This window comes from Cydia splendana, chromosome 25 (genome assembly GCF_910591565.1).
Source record: "Cydia splendana chromosome 25, ilCydSple1.2, whole genome shotgun sequence".
In the NCBI taxonomy this organism is placed as follows: Eukaryota; Metazoa; Arthropoda; class Insecta; order Lepidoptera; family Tortricidae; genus Cydia; species Cydia splendana.
In genome coordinates this window covers 187,501-207,715 of record NC_085984.1, presented here as the reverse complement: position 1 = coordinate 207,715, position 20,215 = coordinate 187,501, and the positions used below count along the sequence as shown (strand labels likewise).

The 20,215-nt window shown below is 39.1% G+C and overlaps 1 protein-coding gene and 1 long non-coding RNA gene across 8 annotated transcripts in view; one reads left to right on the top strand and one right to left on the bottom strand.

Annotated features, from left to right (window-relative positions):
* The window catches only part of LOC134802907 (uncharacterized), a 69,119-nt gene that overhangs the window by 11,682 nt on the left and 37,222 nt on the right, over positions 1 to 20,215 (top strand). For 2 of the 7 annotated variants that reach the window (XM_063775631.1, XM_063775629.1), the window contains 4 exons: positions 7,765 to 7,978; positions 18,213 to 18,304; positions 18,609 to 18,736; positions 19,472 to 19,567. In XM_063775631.1, coding sequence (XP_063631701.1) covers positions 7,765 to 7,978; positions 18,213 to 18,304; positions 18,609 to 18,736; positions 19,472 to 19,567 — 530 coding nt within the window. Of the gene's footprint in view, positions 1 to 5,939; positions 6,198 to 7,764; positions 7,979 to 18,212; positions 18,305 to 18,608; positions 18,737 to 18,769; positions 18,904 to 19,471; positions 19,568 to 19,608; positions 19,702 to 20,215 lie in introns of those variants that run through there. The other 5 variants (XM_063775626.1, XM_063775627.1, XM_063775625.1 and 2 more) reach the window with 5 other exon arrangements.
* On the bottom strand, positions 4,649 to 4,939 carry LOC134802909 (uncharacterized). The gene is made up of 2 exons (XR_010145900.1): positions 4,752 to 4,939; positions 4,649 to 4,718 (listed from the first exon to the last, which is right to left on the bottom strand). It is a non-coding gene; the product is annotated as an uncharacterized LOC134802909 (long non-coding RNA).

Below are 20,215 nucleotides of genomic sequence, written 5' to 3'. Positions count from 1 at the left end.
GCTGAAGTGGCAATGGGCAGGCCACATTGCACGCAGAGAAGATGGCCGATGGGGTCGAAAAGTGCTCGAGTGGAGACCACGGACTAGCAAGCGCAGCGTAGGACGTCCACCCACAAGATGGACAGACGATCTTGTTAAGGTCGCCGGAAGACGCTGGATGCGGGTCGCTTCCAACCGGCACGTATGGAGGTCCAAGGGGGAGGCCTATGTTCAGCAGTGGACGTCTTATGGCTGAGATGATGATGATGATGATGATGTATGACTTTATACACATGTTCAAATTATTGTTATTTCTCATGAAATAATAGCGATATTTAAATAAAAATAAATAAATAAATAATATTTATTATTATATTATGGGTTACGGGACATCTTACACAGATCAACCTAGCTCCAAACTAAGCAAAGCTTGTACTATGGGTGCTAGGAAACGATATACATACTTAATAGATATACATATAGTAGGAGATCCCACGTACATATATGGTCGACCTTCACCAATCTGTCTGACGGATGAAACTATGAAAATATAAAAGAAAATATGTTCCTGGACATAAATAAATAGGGTTGCCTAAAGAAATATGATCAAGGCTATTTTTAATAAATTTTTGAAAAATATTTTTTTTCGCCAAATTTCACCGATTTGTCTGACGAACGAAATAAGATTCAATGGAAAGTACACAACTTGTACAACATAAATCAACTAGGTTGCCTATCTTTTTCCGGTCACTATTATGTGGTTGCCGTGTTTATAGAGGTGATTTTATATCGATAATTGCACTCATCTGTCTGACGCTTGAATTATACATCAAAATGATGGTAATTTTATTGCAAATACAATGGCATAGGGTTGCCTGCGAAATTCCGGTCACAAATAAGGGTTGCCAGGCTTTTAATTAAAATAAGAATATTTTAGGAAATAATCGCCTCGAAAGAAACAAAATGTACGTGAGGATTTTTTTTTCGTGTCAACCCTATGGTGTGGGATGTTGTTGGAAAGGTCTTTTAACATGAATAGGGGTTTCAGAAGAACATTTTTTGATAAAGTGAATATTTTCGGAAATAATAGCTTTGAAAGAAACAAACTGTGTGTGACAATTTTTTTGTCGTTTAAACCTTATAGTGTGGGGTGTCGTTGGATAGGCCTTTCAAAATAAATAGGGGTCTTTAAACAACATTTCTTGATAAAGTTAATCATTTCGGAAATAATCGTTTAGAAAGAAAAAAAAAGGTTTTTCCTTCTAACTTTTGAACCATCTGTCCAAAAAATATGGAAAAAATCATAAAAATAGTGCTTAAAAAACTCAATCAAATAAAATTAAAACAAAGTTGATCAGTTAAGCCGTTTATGAGTTATCGCTAAAAGTCTTCCCTTCTTATTTTAATTAAAACCCTGGCAACCCTTATTTGTGACCGGATTTTCGCAGGCAACCCTATGCCATTGTATTTGCAATAAAATTACCATCATTTTGATGTATAATTCAAGCGTCAGACAGATGAGTGCAATTATCGATATAAAATCACCTCTTTAAACACGGCAACCACATAATAGTGACTGGAAAGAGATAGGCAACCTAGTTGATTTATGTTGTACAAGTTGTATACTTTCCATTGAAACTTATTTCGTTCGTCAGACAAATCGGTGAAATTTGCCGAAAAAAATTTTTTTTTCAAAAATATATTAAAAATAGCCTTGACCATATTTCTTTAGGCAACCCTTTTTATTTATGTTCTGGAACATATTTTCTTTCATATTTTCATAGTTTCATCCGTCAGACAGATTGGTGAAGGTCGACCATATGTGGGATCTCCTACTAATAGGAAACACCCATGACTCAGGAACATATATTTATGTTCATCACACAAATAAATGTCCTTACCGGGATTCGAACCCAGGACCATCGGCTTCACAGGCAGAGTCACTAGTGTGACAATATTTTTGGTTGTTTTAGCAAAGTCTGTAACTACCTATTCTATTTTATTTTATTCATCTTTTCATATTTTTACGATTTCTCAGATGATTTTAGCTTTTTTTTGTTGAGTTCCGCGTGTAATTGAGTAAGTAAACACTTTATTGTACGAAAAGAAAGGAATATTGGTTGCATCAGATAAAACATAAATATATAGTACAATGGTGAACTTATATCGTGGAAGTCCGTTAGTCGATATCAGCGCCACCTATCGTCAAGTAGCCGCACTGCCGCAGGTTGGGGCTGACGCGCGCGCGGCACGCCGGCGCCGGCGCCGCGCGCGGTGACGCGCTCGTGTTCCTGGACGCGCACTGCGAGGGCGACGTCGACTGGATACGGCCCCTCCTCTATAGGCTCAAGCAGAGCCCCAACTCTGTGCTTGTGCCCAACATCGACCTGATAGAAATTAACACTCTCGAGTATGACCCCATCGACCCATATACGTTTCAGGTGATTTCGACATGAGTTTATTGTTTGTGGGCAGTTTGGTAGGGTAAACTAATTATTTCATTAGTATTAGGTGTGTCTCATTTAGATCTATATTTCTCTAACGTGCATCGTATAAAATCGATTTTTCCTTATATATTTTATATTTCTACTCCTTACACTTACATGCTGTACCATGTCTCATAAAGTTTATAAACAAATTAGAACATTTTAGAGTTAAAACTCTGCTTAAACTTAATAATTAGGTCAGGCGACGAAACGGTATAGAGGGAAATGCTTGGAACACAATGTTTGACTCCGTAACTTTGTTTGGGCTAGTTAGGAGGTGAACATATCAAAAGTCCCCGGCCGTAGCTCTTGAGACGGGGGGAAGAGGGGGGTTTGAATGTCACATTTTTCGGTTTTTCGCTTATATCTCGGAAACTATAAAAAATGATAGGATGTCTTCTGTTCTTGATATATATCAACGACCTTCCAAAAACTATACAGCAGACGTGTACTTTATTTGCCGACGATATCTCTATCCTCACTTCGTGTACAGACGATTATAATATAACACAAGACTTAAGCACTTTATTAACAAACGTAGTTGACTGGTTATCGGATCACAATTTGGAAGTAAATTTTTCAAAAACAAAAATCTTACAGTTTAGGCCTTATCAAAAAACACCCCTTAATATTAATTTCACCTTCAATAATATAAAATTAGAATGTGTAGATACCGCTCCTCTTCTAGGTTTCGAAGTTGACTGCAATGTTAACTGGAAAGCGCATGTAGCAAAAATAAAAACGAAATTGTCCCAGTTCACGTATGCCTTACGCGAATTAAAAAAAGCATGCGACCTCAACACCGCCTTAACAGCTTACTATTCCTATGCCCATGCTTGGCTTACCTATGGTGTCATTCTATGGGGGAATAGCACAGATGTGGAAAGCCTATTTATTTTACAAAAAAAATGTGTTCGAATCTTGGCTAACATAAATATACTGGAAAGTAGTAAGACACATTTCATCGATCTAAAAATACTTACCCTAACATCAATATACATTTTGGAAACATGTAAGTTTGTAAAAAAATACCCTCAATTTTATACCAAACATTCAGATATACCCCGACGTTACGCCAGTAGGTTTCAAAATAAGCTGGTGCAGGTTATCCCCTCAAAACTCAAACTACATTCAAAAAGCCCTAACTCAATGGCAATAAAAATATTCAATAAAATTAGTAACGAAATAAATAACACCAAGTCTGACAATGAATTATTTAAAAAACTAAAAGATCACCTTATTAAAAAAGCTTATTATACTTTAAATGAATTTTTTCACGACCAATAATTGCAATTAATAAATCACCTATACAATAAATAACACTAATATAAACTTATTATCTTGTACAAAAAACTCGATCTCCTCTTGATTAAACTGTTTGCTGTGCCCTACAGGGTGTCATGTTGTACACAATTCTATGTATCTTAACAGATAATAAAGATTATGAGTATGAATACTGATTAAATTATCTACATAAGTTTTATTCAGTTGAGATATCCGCTCTCGAAAATCTGTAATTTTGCATTAAGTTTCCTTCAATTATATTCACGGTGCTCACGTGGGACCCGAAAGATTGTAACAGTGTATTCCTGGCCCCTGTTTCACCAACGTGACAGGTGCGACGAATTGTAAAATCACTGTTGCTGACGTCACAGGCATCCATGGGCTACGGTTACCGCTTACCATCGGGCGGGCCGTATTCCTGTTTGCCACCATCATTGTATTATTAAAAAAAACTTTATGATATCGGAAAAAAACAGATATTTCTCTTGCTAAGTTTATGACAATTGTCACAAGAAACACTACAATTGTCACGAAATTCCGACATATAACTCATTACCTGTCAAGGATTACCTACAATTCTTCTAAATCTTTGACAATTGTCAGAAACTTCGCAGGAGAAATATCTGTTTTTATCCGATATAATAAAGGTTTTTTAAATAATACAATGATGGTGGCAAACAGGAGTACGGCCCGCCCGATGGTAAGTGGTAATCGTAGCCCATGGATGCCTGTGACGTCAGCAACAGTGATTTTACAATTCGTCGCACCTGTCACCGATATGAAATTGGGGCCTAATCAAATTTATAGTTCGTTTTTTTTAGCATTAGAAATAAGGTAAGCAATCTTTAGGTGTCTTTTAATTGAAAAACACATTTTAAAAATACGTTATGGCAAATATATAGAAGCAGTGGTGGCCGAGTGGATATGACGTCTGACTTTCAATCCGGAGGTCGCGGGTTCAAATCCTGGCTCGTACCAATGAGTTTTTCGAAACTTATGTACGAAATATCATTTAATATTTACCACTAGCTTTTCGGTGAAGGAAAACATCGTGAGGAAACCTGCATACATCTGCGAAGAAATTCAAAGGTGTATGTGAAGTCCTCAATCCGCATTGGGCTAGCGTGGGGACTATAGCCCAAGCCCTCGCGCATGAGAGGAGGCCTGTGCCCAGCAGTGGGACGTATATAGGCTGAGATGATGATGATGATGAAATATATAACAATTATAAATCTAATACGATCACTTATATTCTTCTGCTTTCGTAAGTAATAGTTACTGATTTTTAAAAAGCGTTTATCAATTAAAAGACATGTCAAGATCGCTTACCTTCTTTCAAGTTCTTTCTAATGCTAAAAAAATGAACTATAAAGACAAATGTCCTATAAACTTTTCTGGAATTCGCCTTGTTTCAGAGTTAATACCAATTAAAAACAAAACATATTTTTATTATTACTTCTAGACCGCGGGCCAGTATCAAATATCGTCAGTCATCGCCTCCTGGCTGCTACTTTGACAGATGATAATTTAGATGCTATCATGAATTAAAAAAATAGTCAGCCGGTTATATCGCGGTGGAAAGACCGTCCGCTGTCCACATGAACATGTAAACAATACGCGCCTTACCTTTTGTGTCCGCAAAGTATGCGTAATGCGTAATCATTTATTGAAACGCCTGATGAAATGCTACATGCAAAGTTTCATGACTTTGTTATCAATATCATAAAGAGCGAAAGCGCTTATTTTTTACATTTTCATACGACCAGCTGACGTTTTTTCCACCGATATACAACCGGCTGACGATTTTTTTTAATTCACAATATGTGACGTTATCTATGAAAAGGCACCTTATTGTCGATGGCGCTTACGCCATTATTAACGAAGCTTCGATATGAATACTATGATACGCGACGCTGTGCGGCGTAAGCGCCATCGACAATAAGGTCCCTTTTCATAGATAATGCCCTATGGGGCATATAGGTATACATATACATATATTTTACAGATGCTTTATGTAGCATCTAAAATATCATCCGACAAAGTATCAAACGGGTGCGATGGCTAAATTTTTTTTTTACGTCTCTTGGTGGCTGCCATTCCTCAACCCACCAACGGAGCGGCAGCTGACGTCCACGACGGTTCATAATACATAGACGTTAACCACTATACGAGTTATCGCCTAGATTGATTACAACGCCACCTATGGACGAATCGCTGAACCTGTCCAGGTTAGGGTTAACAAGAGCCCGCTACGCCGGCTCGGGCGCCGCCAAGGGCGACATCCTTGTGTTCCTGGACTCCCACTGCGAGGGCGTCGCCGACTGGCTGCGGCCGCTGCTGCACAGGATCAAACACAGCCCGCACTCGGTCCTAGTGCCTCTCATCGACACCATCAAGACTGACACGTTCGAATACAGGGCGGGGGATCTTGTGGAGTTTCCTGTGTCGGTAAACAATGTGTTGCCTTCTACCTATCCATTTGACAATTGTCACTGGACATTGAGCATTCGCTTTACATTATTTTTTGAACTATAATGCTGGATGCTGTGCGTGCTATTTGTCAAATAGCTTGAGTACTGTGTCATCTTAATACAATTTGAGATATTCTAAGGTTATAAAGTACCTACGTACGTAAGCTGTTTGAAAAATATCTAAAGCAACAAGTCTCTTAACTGTTCATCGGTGAACCAAACGCATTTGCCATAAGATTTACTCATTGTTAAAAATGTCAAGTGATAATTGCCAATTTGAAGAAAACCGCCTGTATTCGTGCATATATTAACGTTATTGCGCTTGTATTACAGGCAAAGCAATTTATTATTTGTAATATAACCAGTGTGACAACACATGTACAAGTACATCAGGATAACATTTCGGAAAAGCGAAAATTTATTGTTTGCTTAAAATATGATCGCTTGTGGGAATAAATATGGACAAAATGCTGATGACAATACTCAGCGTCCACGTTTGTGCGCTTCGCGTTCATTTATTTATTTTGTTTACTGGGAAAAAACAGACAGACAGATAATACAAAAGAGGTTATTGTTTTTATTACATTAATAAGTGCCTACAACCTGAGACTATTTATACTATTATTTATAAACCAAGAATATTCAAGTGACATTGTGATCGGATTGGGGTATAAACTAACAATAATAATGGCAGTTACAGTGCTGATTTGATAAGTAAATTGTCACGTTACTTTTTAGAATGCCTTGTATAGTTTGTTATTGACATGACACGATCCAGTTTCTTTGAACGCTTCATTATTATGAATGATCTGTTGTCCGTTCTTCAAGTAATCAATGCCGCTTCCTTTGAATTCTCTTCATTTATATTACTTTATTCTTGATGATTATTTCGTCACCGAACGTGAACACTGAATCAAAACACAATATTTCAACATCAGATTCTTTCTCTCATCAGTATCTTGTATCTCTCGTCCCAGTCGGTTACTTCACACAGAGAAGTGATTGTTCGTCATTTATATGTGCGGCCGCAGCTCTCATTATGTTTCTGCATCCATATTTACATGATGATAAAAACACTTGACGAGCGACTCGATTTGATAGTGTCATTCCTCTTGTTTAAGGGACACACCAGAAGATCAGTTGCCATTCACTTACCTACCATAAACACGCAATAGAATAGAATGGTATTTTCTTTATCAATAGTCTGAAATAGCGATGAATAGACAAATGAATTTTAACAATAGTGTTTACATACATTCTCAGTCAGTCGTGATGACGGCAGAGCGTTCGGAATAGTTTTAAAAATAATGATTGATTGCAACGACATCTGTTGTCGGATAGTGGTACTTGTGTCATTGATTAATCAATGCCATGTTAATTATTCGTGTTACTCGCTACGCCAATGATAAGATTCCATTAGGGTCATCAAGTTAACGTCATTGCATGTTTATAAATATTCTTCAGTCTGTAGGTAGTATCCCCCATGTTACAAACTACAATTAATTTCAACGCCACATATCGACCAACGTCCGTACTTGCTCCAGGATAGGGCTGACTCGCGCCCGGCTGGCCGGCGCCCGCTACGCCGGCGGCGACGTCCTGATCTTCCTCGACTCGCACTGCGAGGGCGTCGCCGACTGGATGCGGCCCATGCTGCAGCGGATCAAGGACGCGCCGACGGCCGTCGTCATGCCCATTATAGACGTGATCGGCCACAAGGACTTCCTCTATAGCGTGCAGGACCCCGCCATATTTCAGGTTGGCGGGTTTTGTGTGTCTAGTTTCTGTTTCTGCACTTGTATACTTAGATCCAATAGCGACACTTGTGTGAAATACATGTAATGTTCACTGTTTTACAATAAATGCACACATTTTGTTTTTTAGCACGTTTGACTAGATCGTTCCTTCTGCACTTTGATACAAGTACTGCTATCCGGTTACTTGTCGTTGATGCTCCCCTAGGAGCATAATGTAGGCTATTTTAGATCCCTTTTTATTTGGCTATCACGTTTCTAGGGGGGTGTAATGGGGGAGTGGAATTTATCAAGTGACAAAGAATTCACCGATTTTAGCGCATATTTTTAGAAAGACTTATATTATCTTGTCTTTATCACTTGATAAGAATAATAATCTTTTATTTGCGATAAACATTACCAGATAACACTATTGCCATTATTAATAAACGTAAGTTTGTATACCTACTATCACCTCTATCCATTGTTTTGTATCGCACTGGCGCAGTCCGTAGGATCTCATATATTAGATTTATAATTGCGCTTTCAATTCTTGTTTTATTTTTATTATATTGATGTCGATTAATTAGCACTATGGTTAGGGTACACATACCTACACGAACACTACTTATATATATTTTATATACTATGCCATGCTGGGGGAGTTTTGTGTTTTTGTGTGAATTTTATTATTCTATCATTTCACTTCACATAGTGGTTTCGAATCTATAAATGCCCTTATTTTATTTATATCAATTTCTCACCATTATCTTTATTAGTTGTGGTATATACGGAACTACGGAAAACAAAATAAAACTACCGGGATATTAGGGTACGAATATGAACGTTCTTGGTAAAACTACCGGGATTTAGGGTACGAATATGAACGTTCTTGGTAAAACTACCGGGATATTAGGGTACGAATATGAACGTTCTTGGTAAAACTACTGGGATTTAGGGTACGAATATGAACGTTCTTGGTAAAACTACCGGGATATTAGGGTACGAATATGAACGTTCATGGTAAAACTACCGGGATATTAGGGTACGAATATGAACGTTCTTGGTAAAACCGATGTTTTTTGAAAGTATTTCATTTATTTTGTACGGAATATATATATGTCGGGAATTGTGGGCGTATCATACTATCGGCAGCACATCAGAACCTTCAATCGTGGATGACGAGGGCCTTCAATGAAATACGATGTTCAACTCACAATCTTTACTGCACAAGACTCATTACAGTCATTACAAATCACAGCACGCGTTACGTTTCTTATCTTAAGCAAACCAGTGGATTAGACCCAGGAGCCGCCACAGACGTCATCTTCTCCCGTTCGTTCTCATCGTGCTCCCTCTCAAGATTGATTGACAGCATAACTTCAATTGTTCTGGACTTCAATTGTTTTAAGAGCGCACTCTATGACGTCTTGGCGGAACTGCGTCGAACGCCACTCAAGTGTACGTAACACCCTAGTTTGCTCTATTTGTCAAGGTTTGCATGACAAAACGCCTCTTGAAGGCGATAGATGGCACATTTCAGCCATTCTCCGACACGGCCAACCTGACATTGTACGGGTCCCTCCGTACGTTATCCATCCCCCTTTATGATTTTCACTGGTAGACTAGAGCGAAGATGAGATCTTCTTCTCCCAAAAGAGACTGTAGAGCGCAGATCATCTGCACCACCACGGCATCCTGACATTGTATGCATCACTGCATACATCTGCGGACAGAATACAACAATCTGAGGTATCTAAGCTCATTGCTCGGCCTACCTGACCAAAGTAAGTTCCTCCATAACTTTTGGATACTGACAGGCAACTCAACTCAACTCTTTCAATAACACGCACATAGATCATTGTTGTGAATGAACAAGTTCAGCATCAGTAGCATCACGATATTCAATCAGGCCATATTTCAACGGAAATGGGGTAGAGATACATTTCGAACAATTCATTAAGAGACTTAAAATGCAACAGCGTGAAAATAATATCACCATAATCCAAACAGCGTGAAAATAATATCACCATAAAGATACAATACAAACTAGCTTTTAAATGAACCTCACCACAGAGATTCCCCTCAGTTGAAACACATCTTGTATTGAGTTCTCGAAAATAAATGGTTTTCCATATTTAACAGATTTTATGAACATTATCTGCGCACCTATTCTTTACTTAAACGTTTAGTATTCCCTAAAAGTTTAGTGTTCCCACTAATAGATTTTCTTATTTGATTTCATTGATACCTTGATGCAGATCTATTTGCCATTTTAATCATTACCTCAAAATGTTAGCTAGGATCACAGAAAACAGCGATGAAATTAGTTTATCCGTTTGAAAGATACTTGGCCGCACGCACACAATGGCCTCTCACCCAAGACGCGTGTATCATCTCCGTTATCTCATGGTTAAAATGTTTAGTAAGTTTGATTTAAACTAGTAGTTCGCCCCGAACTGAGAACTCGCGGTTCGCCAAAAAGTTAGATCAATTTAATGAACCTACTACTTAGTCGGCAAAGGATCGAAAACCGCATGTGATTTATTGCAAGGTCTGCGGAGCCCATCACAACACCATAGAGATTAAAATAAACTGTATCTGTGGTAAGCCGTTATCTTTCTTGTCAAATGTCAATTACCTATTTTATGTTTATTTTTATCTTGTTAATTATTTAAAAATGGTAAACTTAAAAACAATATTATAAAAGCCGAGCACTTTCATTTGATACCAAACTCGACCATACTTTCTTGCAAATAAGATGACCAGAAAAGCAAGACCCCTCACAAATAGCTTTCTAAGCTCTTCTGACTCAATAACACCTTGATCGAGCCTGCTCATAATTTAATGACTAAAATACAATGCCCTCAACTACACGTTTACCCAATTTCATTTAAATTAGAACAAATTTACTTAAGTTATTGTGTATCAAACTATCCTCTGATAGCTCAGCTTAAAAACATCGAAATGCCGGGACGTGCCCCTAGCCAGCCGTGTGTTCCAAGTTGAATGTAAGAACTTCACTTCGCTTCGCTCGCTCGTTCGATCACCCGCCTAAGTATAAAAAGATTGAGCCAGGTCAATTGATTTCAAACCAGCTTTCTACCATACCCTAAATATTTTGATTAAATTTTGGCACCATTAATTATTTGTGTAATCCTAAACACAATCATTAATTCCATAAACAAAAAGAAGCATATTGTAATTAATCGACACGTAATTTTAAGTTTCGGAATAGGACTACGACAGTTTACTTATTCGATTCTCATATTAAATAGTTTAAACACGTACCAAAATTGCGTTCAGTTCAGTTTAAACCGACTTCTCTATTTTATTCCTTCTGTACGGACAACACATTTACAAGACAGCTTGAGAAATTTTCAAAACTTGATATATTATCAGGTAAGTCCAGTATTATACTTTCTACGAAAACCAAATTGAATTTTTTTTATCGCTTTCATAATTTTTATTAAGAAAAAGGCAAGAAAACTTGATCATTATGTGATATTTACACACTGACACGACTTGTCTTTAGCTGACTGACACAATATTTCAAAAACCAAATAGCTCTCAAAGAGGTTCAAAAAGGTTGAACATGCATGATATTAATAAAGAAGTTCACAACTCGTTTTACAACGAACGATCTAGCGTAACAGGTATTAGTGGCAGAATTTCTATTCTAAATCAAACCGCTGTAGGTACTCAAATTTTGCTAACTTCTTTATCGATCAAACAGAAAATAAATGCGTTCGACTCTATTCGCTAAACATCGACAACTAGTTTCGTAAAAGATCATAAGGAACATTATAATTACTGTAAGGAGTACGAACAACTTTTTGTACTAGTTCCATAACGTGCGTAATAGCGTACGTAGTAACATACTTTAATAATTTTGGATAATAAGTGTAATAGACAAAGCGTTATTTTCCCTTTTTTTTCAAGTCTCATTTTTGCTGCCTTCTACCGAAAAATACTAAAATAGCATGCCAAAACCGTTCTGTCATTTGCCTTCACATTTAAGGGGAATAATTAATCATTAATACTTTCTTTTCACATACATCAACCAATGCCTACAAGTCAACACCAACTTCCAAATAACAGTGCCAACAGCTTGGTTCCAACACACAGCTAGCCTCATCGCCCGGTCCGAAACCCCCATGAATTGCAGTTACGAATAGGACTGTGCCCTCCAGCACCCAGCCCTCAAACGCCCTCTGGACAACTCAGGTTCCGGTTGCGACCGCCAACTCAAGTGATGAACCTCTCAAATAAACTATCCTCAAAGAGGCATGAACTTCACGTTTCGTTTCTGACGACAATGTCATAAAACCAACGCGGAAAGTGGTATACCTACGTAGAGAAATCTAATCCCAAAATGTGTCCCTTTAAATAGGTAGTGTTTTAATAAATCAATGAACAATATCCTTCCCAAACTGCTTACTCAGCTATTATTATTCATGCAATATGCAAAATTATCTTAACCCATTGAGTGATAACTGATAAGTAAGTCAAATCAAGTGTCAAATCGAATCCAAAGTTAATCAATTAATTTTAAATTATTTTATCATTGTTCATCAAATTCAATTTGATAATCATAATGGCCCTTTGACAGATACACATCGCAAACAACATATCACTGAATCACAGAATTATTGAAAAATTAAATGTCGGGTCCAAATTTAAAATTGTTCTGTAGGTACTGTAAACTCTAAAATCTGACTGCAAAAATGACCACAAAAGGATTCCTTCGGCTTCGATGCGGTTAAAATAATCACCATTTAGGTTCTTCAAATAGGAACACACAATTTTCACTCATTACGTTTACGTTTCGTTTTGACTAGTTAATTTTGGATGTGAAGTCATTTTAAGTAATCAAAGGAATGCACAATTGCACATGATTAAAACTAAGTCAGAACTATCCGTCAACGGTCATGAACTTTACCACTAAGTTCTCGGTTTACTTTTCATATCAAAAAAAAAAATATCACGCACATACTTACCACCATCATAGGCACAAGCTAGCAAAATAGAAATCATACTTAAAGGTGAGAATTTTATATTCACAGTGTGATCGAATAATGGCATCAACCACTCGTGACGCTTCTCACGATAATATTATTTGGTCCACGACACAAATTGAAATAGTACGTCTCCACACAAAAAAATTAAGGTGCATTTTGCTAGAAGCTATTCAAGTTGTGACGGTATTACATGCCATAGTGCTCAGAAAATCGTTAAACAGCCTTACATCGTCTTAACAGCAGATTACAAGTCCACGTACCAAAAGTTTTTTTACATACATTCTGATTCTGACCATTAAAGGCTAGAGTAGATATCTCGTAGGTAGGTATCTGTTCTCATATTTTCCTAACTAGATCCCATCACGCCGGCTTTGTGAGATACACTCAACACAGTTACAGATCATAAAACAATGGACGCAACTCACGCGATTTCCAACTTCCAGCGACAGTCTGGCAACCAGTAAATATGCAGCTCCTCTCAGCTTCTGTAAACAAACTAAGGCACCCACGTTTCTGCAACCGCAGCTCCAACCCGTGCGAGACGGGAGATCTCGCAGCAACTATCTTCATTCTTCATGGTGCAAAGGACTGTAAACGTATTACTTAGAGTTACAACATTAACAACATTCACGAAAATTTCACACAACAACATAAAAAGCAATGCAAAAACTGGATCACAATTTATAAAATATCAAATATGTCAACTGTCATTTCACTTCAAATATTTTCCATCACGATACTTCTTTATTTTCCACCAGCGATAGCATGAGATTTCTTCATTTTCTAAGGCCTTTAAAACTCTTGAATTAAGGAATGCCAGGGATTTTCAAAATCAGGGTAGATTTTTGGGACCTTCAGTCCACCTTCATTTGGCAAATTTGAGCTTTCAAGAGGAATTCCGTAGCGAATTCCCTGTGTTCGGCCACACTTCTGATGTCGGGAATTGTGGGCGTATCATACTATCGGCAGCACATCAGAACCTTCAATCGTGGATGACGAGGGCCTTCAATGAAATACGATGTTCAACTCACAATCTTTACTGCACAAGACTCATTACAGTCATTACAAATCACAGCACGCGTTACGTTTCTTATCTTAAGCAAACCAGTGGATTAGACCCAGGAGCCGCCACAGACGTCATCTTCTCCCGTTCGTTCTCATCGTGCTCCCTCTCAAGATTGATTGACAGCATAACTTCAATTGTTCTGGACTTCAATTGTTTTAAGAGCGCACTCTATGACGTCTTGGCGGAACTGCGTCGAACGCCACTCAAGTGTACGTAACACCCTAGTTTGCTCTATTTGTCAAGGTTTGCATGACAAAACGCCTCTTGAAGGCGATAGATGGCACATTTCAGCCATTCTCCGACATATAATATACTTTCATATTCATTCGTAACACGCCTCGTTCTGTGGTTAAAATTATAAAATAGTGTTTCTTTTATTATGTCAAGCGGACCCCAGGCTCCCATGAGCCGTGGCAAAATGCCGGGATAACGCGAGGAAGAAGAAGAAGAGTGTTTCTTTTATTATGATTATCAGCGAATAATTGCATTACAATTTAAATTTGCAATTTTTAATAATGATTTATTGACTATAGGGAGAATTTTATGCTCCTCTGACAGTTTCAACGAAAAAAACGAGAGCGAGTGAGATAGAAGCGAGAGATATGCTTGCCGTCCTGTGACGAGGCTACGCTTATCAACACACCTGATTAAAAGATCTTTCAGGCATTTCATGTTAATAGTGGAATAATTGTACCTCGGTCGGAACCCGACTATTCTGAGCGGATTTTCGTAAAATATTTTGGATTGCTGTTGTAGCTTGGCTTATGCTTGCTTCGCCGATCTCATATTTTGATAATGGTTACTTAAACATAATGTAGCCTACCGTCAGTAAAAAGCTGTACCTATCACAGGCAGGGTCTGATGAGAGCCCGCGTGACGGGCGCGCGCGCAGCGCGAGGAGACGTGCTAGTCTTCCTTGACGCGCATTGCGAGGCCGAGAGTGATTGGCTGCGGCCGCTGCTGCAGCGCATCCGGCACAAGCGAGATGCAGTGCCCACGCCAGTCATCGACGTCGTCGACCAGACCACCTTCCATCTCGATGGGGAAGATCCTATTCAGGTGTGGCATGCGAACACTCAACGGTGTGCCATGCGGCGAAGAAAGCAAATATGACTTACCTACTAACAGTAACTTACTTACAATATAAGTTCTTATGATGGTACGTTCCAGTCGAGAACTGGAAAGACCCTATTCAGGTGTGGCATGCGGCAAAGAAAGAGTTGCCTTACTGACAATTAAATAACGGGCTTAGGTGTTGCATGTGAAAAAAACGGGAAAATGCAAGAATACATCGGTAAAACATCAGCGGAGAATGGCATACTAAAAATGAATGCAAGCATGCTGGTTTACGAGAATATTGCTCATCGCAATAGTGTATGATAGTGCTGTGGAGGGAGTACCATCGATTCAGACCTAATGGTGTGGTGCATGAGAACGCAAAAACATGGAAGATGCTTTAGGTACTAACTTACCGCGCGTGGTATGGAGCAATATAACTGACACTGAAACATCCTATTGAATCATAGAATAATGATCGCGAATTTATGATGGTATTAAGGAAGATATCTGAGATCCAATATCTTCGATTATTTTATGCTATTGCGATAGATGCCGTACAAGGGAGTGATTTGTATAAATGTATTGGAATTAATGCGGAAATTATACTAACGTGTATTTAGTGATTTAAGCATGTTATGAGGTGAAGGGGAGGCAACATACTGCACCAATGGTTAACAATAATAACCTTTTGCCAATATGAGCACAGAAGCATAGAGAAATATAGTAAGAATAGAGTGCCCACTCCGTACATCAGTTTTGGTACCAAAAAGACTGTTATTTTCGCAGTCGATATCTAGCATGGAGTAGCGGAATTATTAGTACCGCTACTCGATACTAGATGTCTCTCGTGTGGCGACTCACGAAAATTGTATTTAAAAACAATTTACAACTAATATTATAAGCAGAAGGAGTTGAAAATAGAGTTCCGGTTAATCCGGTTATAATATTAGCTGATAATTGTTGAGCATTAGACTTTTCGGTCGCCGCTACATCTATTGTCAAGTAGCTGTCATATATATACCTATTTTGATGTGTGGGTGGGTAGTGGAATAAAGATCATCAGTGTTACAACCAGCTCACTTGTGTTATGTATTCCTCCGTCACATTACATGTTTTACATGGCGCAGTCGGCAGGATCCGAACCTACGCTCCCAAAGGGAATCTCATTTCCACTGAGTAGCAGTACTGATAATTCCGCTACTCGATGCTAGATGTCGACTCTGAAAATAATAGTCGTTTCGGTGTGATGTGTGACCAAAACTGATGTGTGGAGTTGATTATTTTACCTGTTCAGAAATTTACATAGTAGTAATAAATAATAATGCATTTTGGTGATGGATAGTGATCTTAACATTCCTCATTGTGCTAAACGCATGAAGAGTTAGGTACTGACTACACTTAACAAGATTATTTTCTTAAAAATAGGTGCATATACATTTTTTTAATTTATTGATAAAATTATAAAATATACTTTTTAATAAAAAAAATCCCAGAATGCTCAGTTCTCAGATAAATAAAGTGGTTCAAGCAACGAGTTGTACATAATAAGCAGCAGCATGAACACGATCTGTAGGACACGAAAACATCCATCACCGGTGTCCATTTATATATGCATCCTGTTATAGCTCTCTCTTACTTGACTTACCTACTTTCAATTAAACTAAAAGTTTATGTTTTCGGAATTCTGTTTAACACTTCACAGTTTATTCAATTTTGTCAGTTTTCATTTACCTTATCCACTAACAGAAGGCGTATACAAAATTTACAACTCTATAAATAACATTACGCTCAATATTAGACTACAGAAACATGTTATATTTTAAGAATTTTGTCTAATATTGGATAAAATTGCAAGAGCTCAATTTTGTATACCCTTTGTTGTGTTTATTGTAGTACATATTGGTGGTAGCTAGTTCACCTAGTGTACAGGCCCCAATTTCACCACGGTGACAGGTGCGACAATTGTAAAATCACTGTTGCTGACGTCACAGGCATCCATGGGCTACGGTTACCACTTACCATCGGGCGGGCCGTATTCCTGTTTGCAACCATCATTGTATTATTAAAAAAAAATTATTATATCGAAAAAAAAAAAACAGATTATTCTCTTGCGAAGTTTGTGAAAATTGTCAAGATTTAGAAGAATTGTAGGTAATTCTTGACAGGCAATGAGTTATATGTCGGAATTTCGTGACAATTGTCGTGTTTCTTGTGACAATTGTCATAAACTTAGCAAGAGAAATATCTGTTTTTTCCGATATAATAAAGTTTTTTTAAATAATACAATGATGGTGGCAAACAGGAATACGGCCGGCCCGATGGTAAGCGGTAACCGTAGCCCATGGATGCCTGTGACGTCAGCAACAGTGATGTTTTACAATTGTCGCACCTGTCACCGTGGTGAAATTGGGGCCAGGTAGTGTCACTAACACTTAGTCGTTTCCTGTAGTGTAGTGTAGTGGGTACGGTACGGTACCTATATACATGATTACTATTTAGATTGTTTGCAGTCAAACTTGTATTTTGATGGGTCAGTTGGTTTGTTTATTTGGTTATTTCTAGGGATGTTATATAAAAAAATCGGGCCCAAAATGTAAGTACTTAAAACTACTTTTGTGCTCTTAACATACCTACAATTACGGGTCATTTTCATAGTTCGAGTTTGACGCGTTGAATACAATACAGGATGGCTAAAAAATTACTGCATTCCCGTTGCCAGGGAGGTTTTTGGATTATACTGAGCAACTTTTACTATGGGACCAACCCGACCAAACCCGAAATCGCGAAAAAAAATGTATCCTCCCATAGAGAATGGACTGTCAAAATGTATGAAACAGCCAAATCTTTTTTTCGCTATTTCGGGGCTAGTCCCATGGTTAAAGTTGCTCAGTATAATCCCAAAACCTCCCTGGCAACGGGAATGCAGTTATTTTTTAGCCACCCTGTATACAATTATCGCACTTTGATATTTAAATGTCTGTATTTAGACATGTAAAAATCGAACAATTATATCGTATGAATGTTACATGGATATACTATTTTTCTCTCGTAGCATGAACTCGTACCACGTTAAAGCCTTTATGAGGAAATTGCAATAAATGACATATGCGCAGGTCGGCGGGTTCACGTTCGTGGGGCACTTCACGTGGATCGAGGTTCCGGAGCGGGAGAAGAAACGTCGCGGGTCCGACATCGCCCCGACATGGTCAGTGACCCTATATACCTATATAACGTCGCAACTCCGGGATTAAAAAAAACCTGATTATAAAATTTCAAGAGAATTGTACAAGAGAAAAGCCGGACAGTTGGACATACTCGTACGGACGGAAGCATTTGTGCCCGACGTAGAAAGAGGATGCTTCGCGCTGGCTCCATGGACGATATTAACTATATAAATAACCCGGGAGACTCAAATGTATTAACATATTTTACTTTCACTGACGTAATCCGTCCGTATCCTCAAAACGGAAACATGTCGGACGATGACTCGACTTGTCCCAATATTCCAGGTCCCCGACCATGGCGGGCGGTCTGTTCGCGATCCGGCGCGAGTACTACTGGGAGCTCGGAGCGTACGACGAGCAGATGGCCGGCTGGGGGGGGGAGAACCTCGAGATGAGCTTCCGCATCTGGCAGTGTGAGTCGAGTCCTGTTCTCTACAATATTCCAGGTCCCCGACCATGGCGGGCGGTCTGTTCGCGATCCGGCGCGAGTACTACTGGGAGCTGGGAGCGTACGACGAGCAGATGGCCGGCTGGGGGGGGGGGGGGGAGAACCTCGAGATGAGCTTCCGCATCTGGCAGTGTGAGTCGTGGTGTCTGGAATCGCGGTGTCGTGCCGTAAGCGTACCGCTTTTTTGCGTGCCCTCCACACCGCTGCTTGAAATACCCTGACGGTGCGGAATAGCAGTAACCTGCCGTAGACTTTACGACTACACTTGGAGGGCATACGACAAAATCGTGACATTCATGGCACGTCACTGTGATTTAAAAATGTGACCGTTGTGTTTAAAAATGTGTGTTATCCATATAGTATCTATTCATCACGTATCTCATAGATATGCGCATCGCATCGCATCGCATCGCATCGCATCGCATTGGTATATGACTCGATCGACTTCATACTCGTCAAGTCGCGCTTGAAGTATAAAGTGAGTTGACTGAGTTGAGTGCGCGACTTGACGTACGAGTATGAAGTCGATCGAGTCGTATACCAAGAAGAGCTAGTACAGCTAATAACTTGACTAAACTTGACGTATTAAGGTTTTGGTCTCCGCTCTGACGCACGATAGCGTAATATGCGATGCGACGACGTCGTATTCTCTTACGATTGGACCGCGTCCGCACTGCTTGCTTAAACATTATATTTGCAGGTGGCGGCACCTTAGAAACGATCCCTTGCTCCCGTGTCGGTCACGTATTCCGTGCCTTCCACCCTTACGGTCTGCCGGCCAACAGCGACACGCACGGTAAGCCCTCCCCTCTCTCACTGACACGTGCCGTGTTGCAGGCGGAGGCGTGCTCGAGACTCTGCCGTGCTCCCGTGTCGGGCACGTGTTCCGCGTCTTCCATCCGTATGATCGTCCGTATTCGGATGCGCATGGTGAGTTCGTGTTACGTGTTACAGAGACGGAGTAAGTGTTGGGATACGGATGACAATTGAAAATTGTTGTTTTTGTTGGAATTACTAATAAGTATTTTTTGCGCAGTTTTATAGTTTTACGCACTTGTCCGACGTGAACTGTGAACGTAACTATTGAAAATTACATAAGAATAGGTGGCGTGAAGCAGCTTTGCTAGTGTCGTCTTCTGTTATTCGAAAATAATGGCACCTAAATTCGCAAATCATTTTGTAGCTTAATAACAAATAATTGCTTATAAAAGTAATGCTCATCTCTGATCTCCAAAATTTCGACCCTGTTCAAATGCAGCGTTTTACACTAGTACGCGCGCTTCGCCTTATTTGTACAGGGTTTTAGGACATAACTCGTAACTCACATTGAATTCACACACTTCTGTGTATGTAATGTAGTGCTGTAGGTGTATGTATGTTGTGGACTAAGGGTAAGTATAGGTTGCTAGATTTCTTGAGAACTTAAGTCTTAACAGTGATGGAT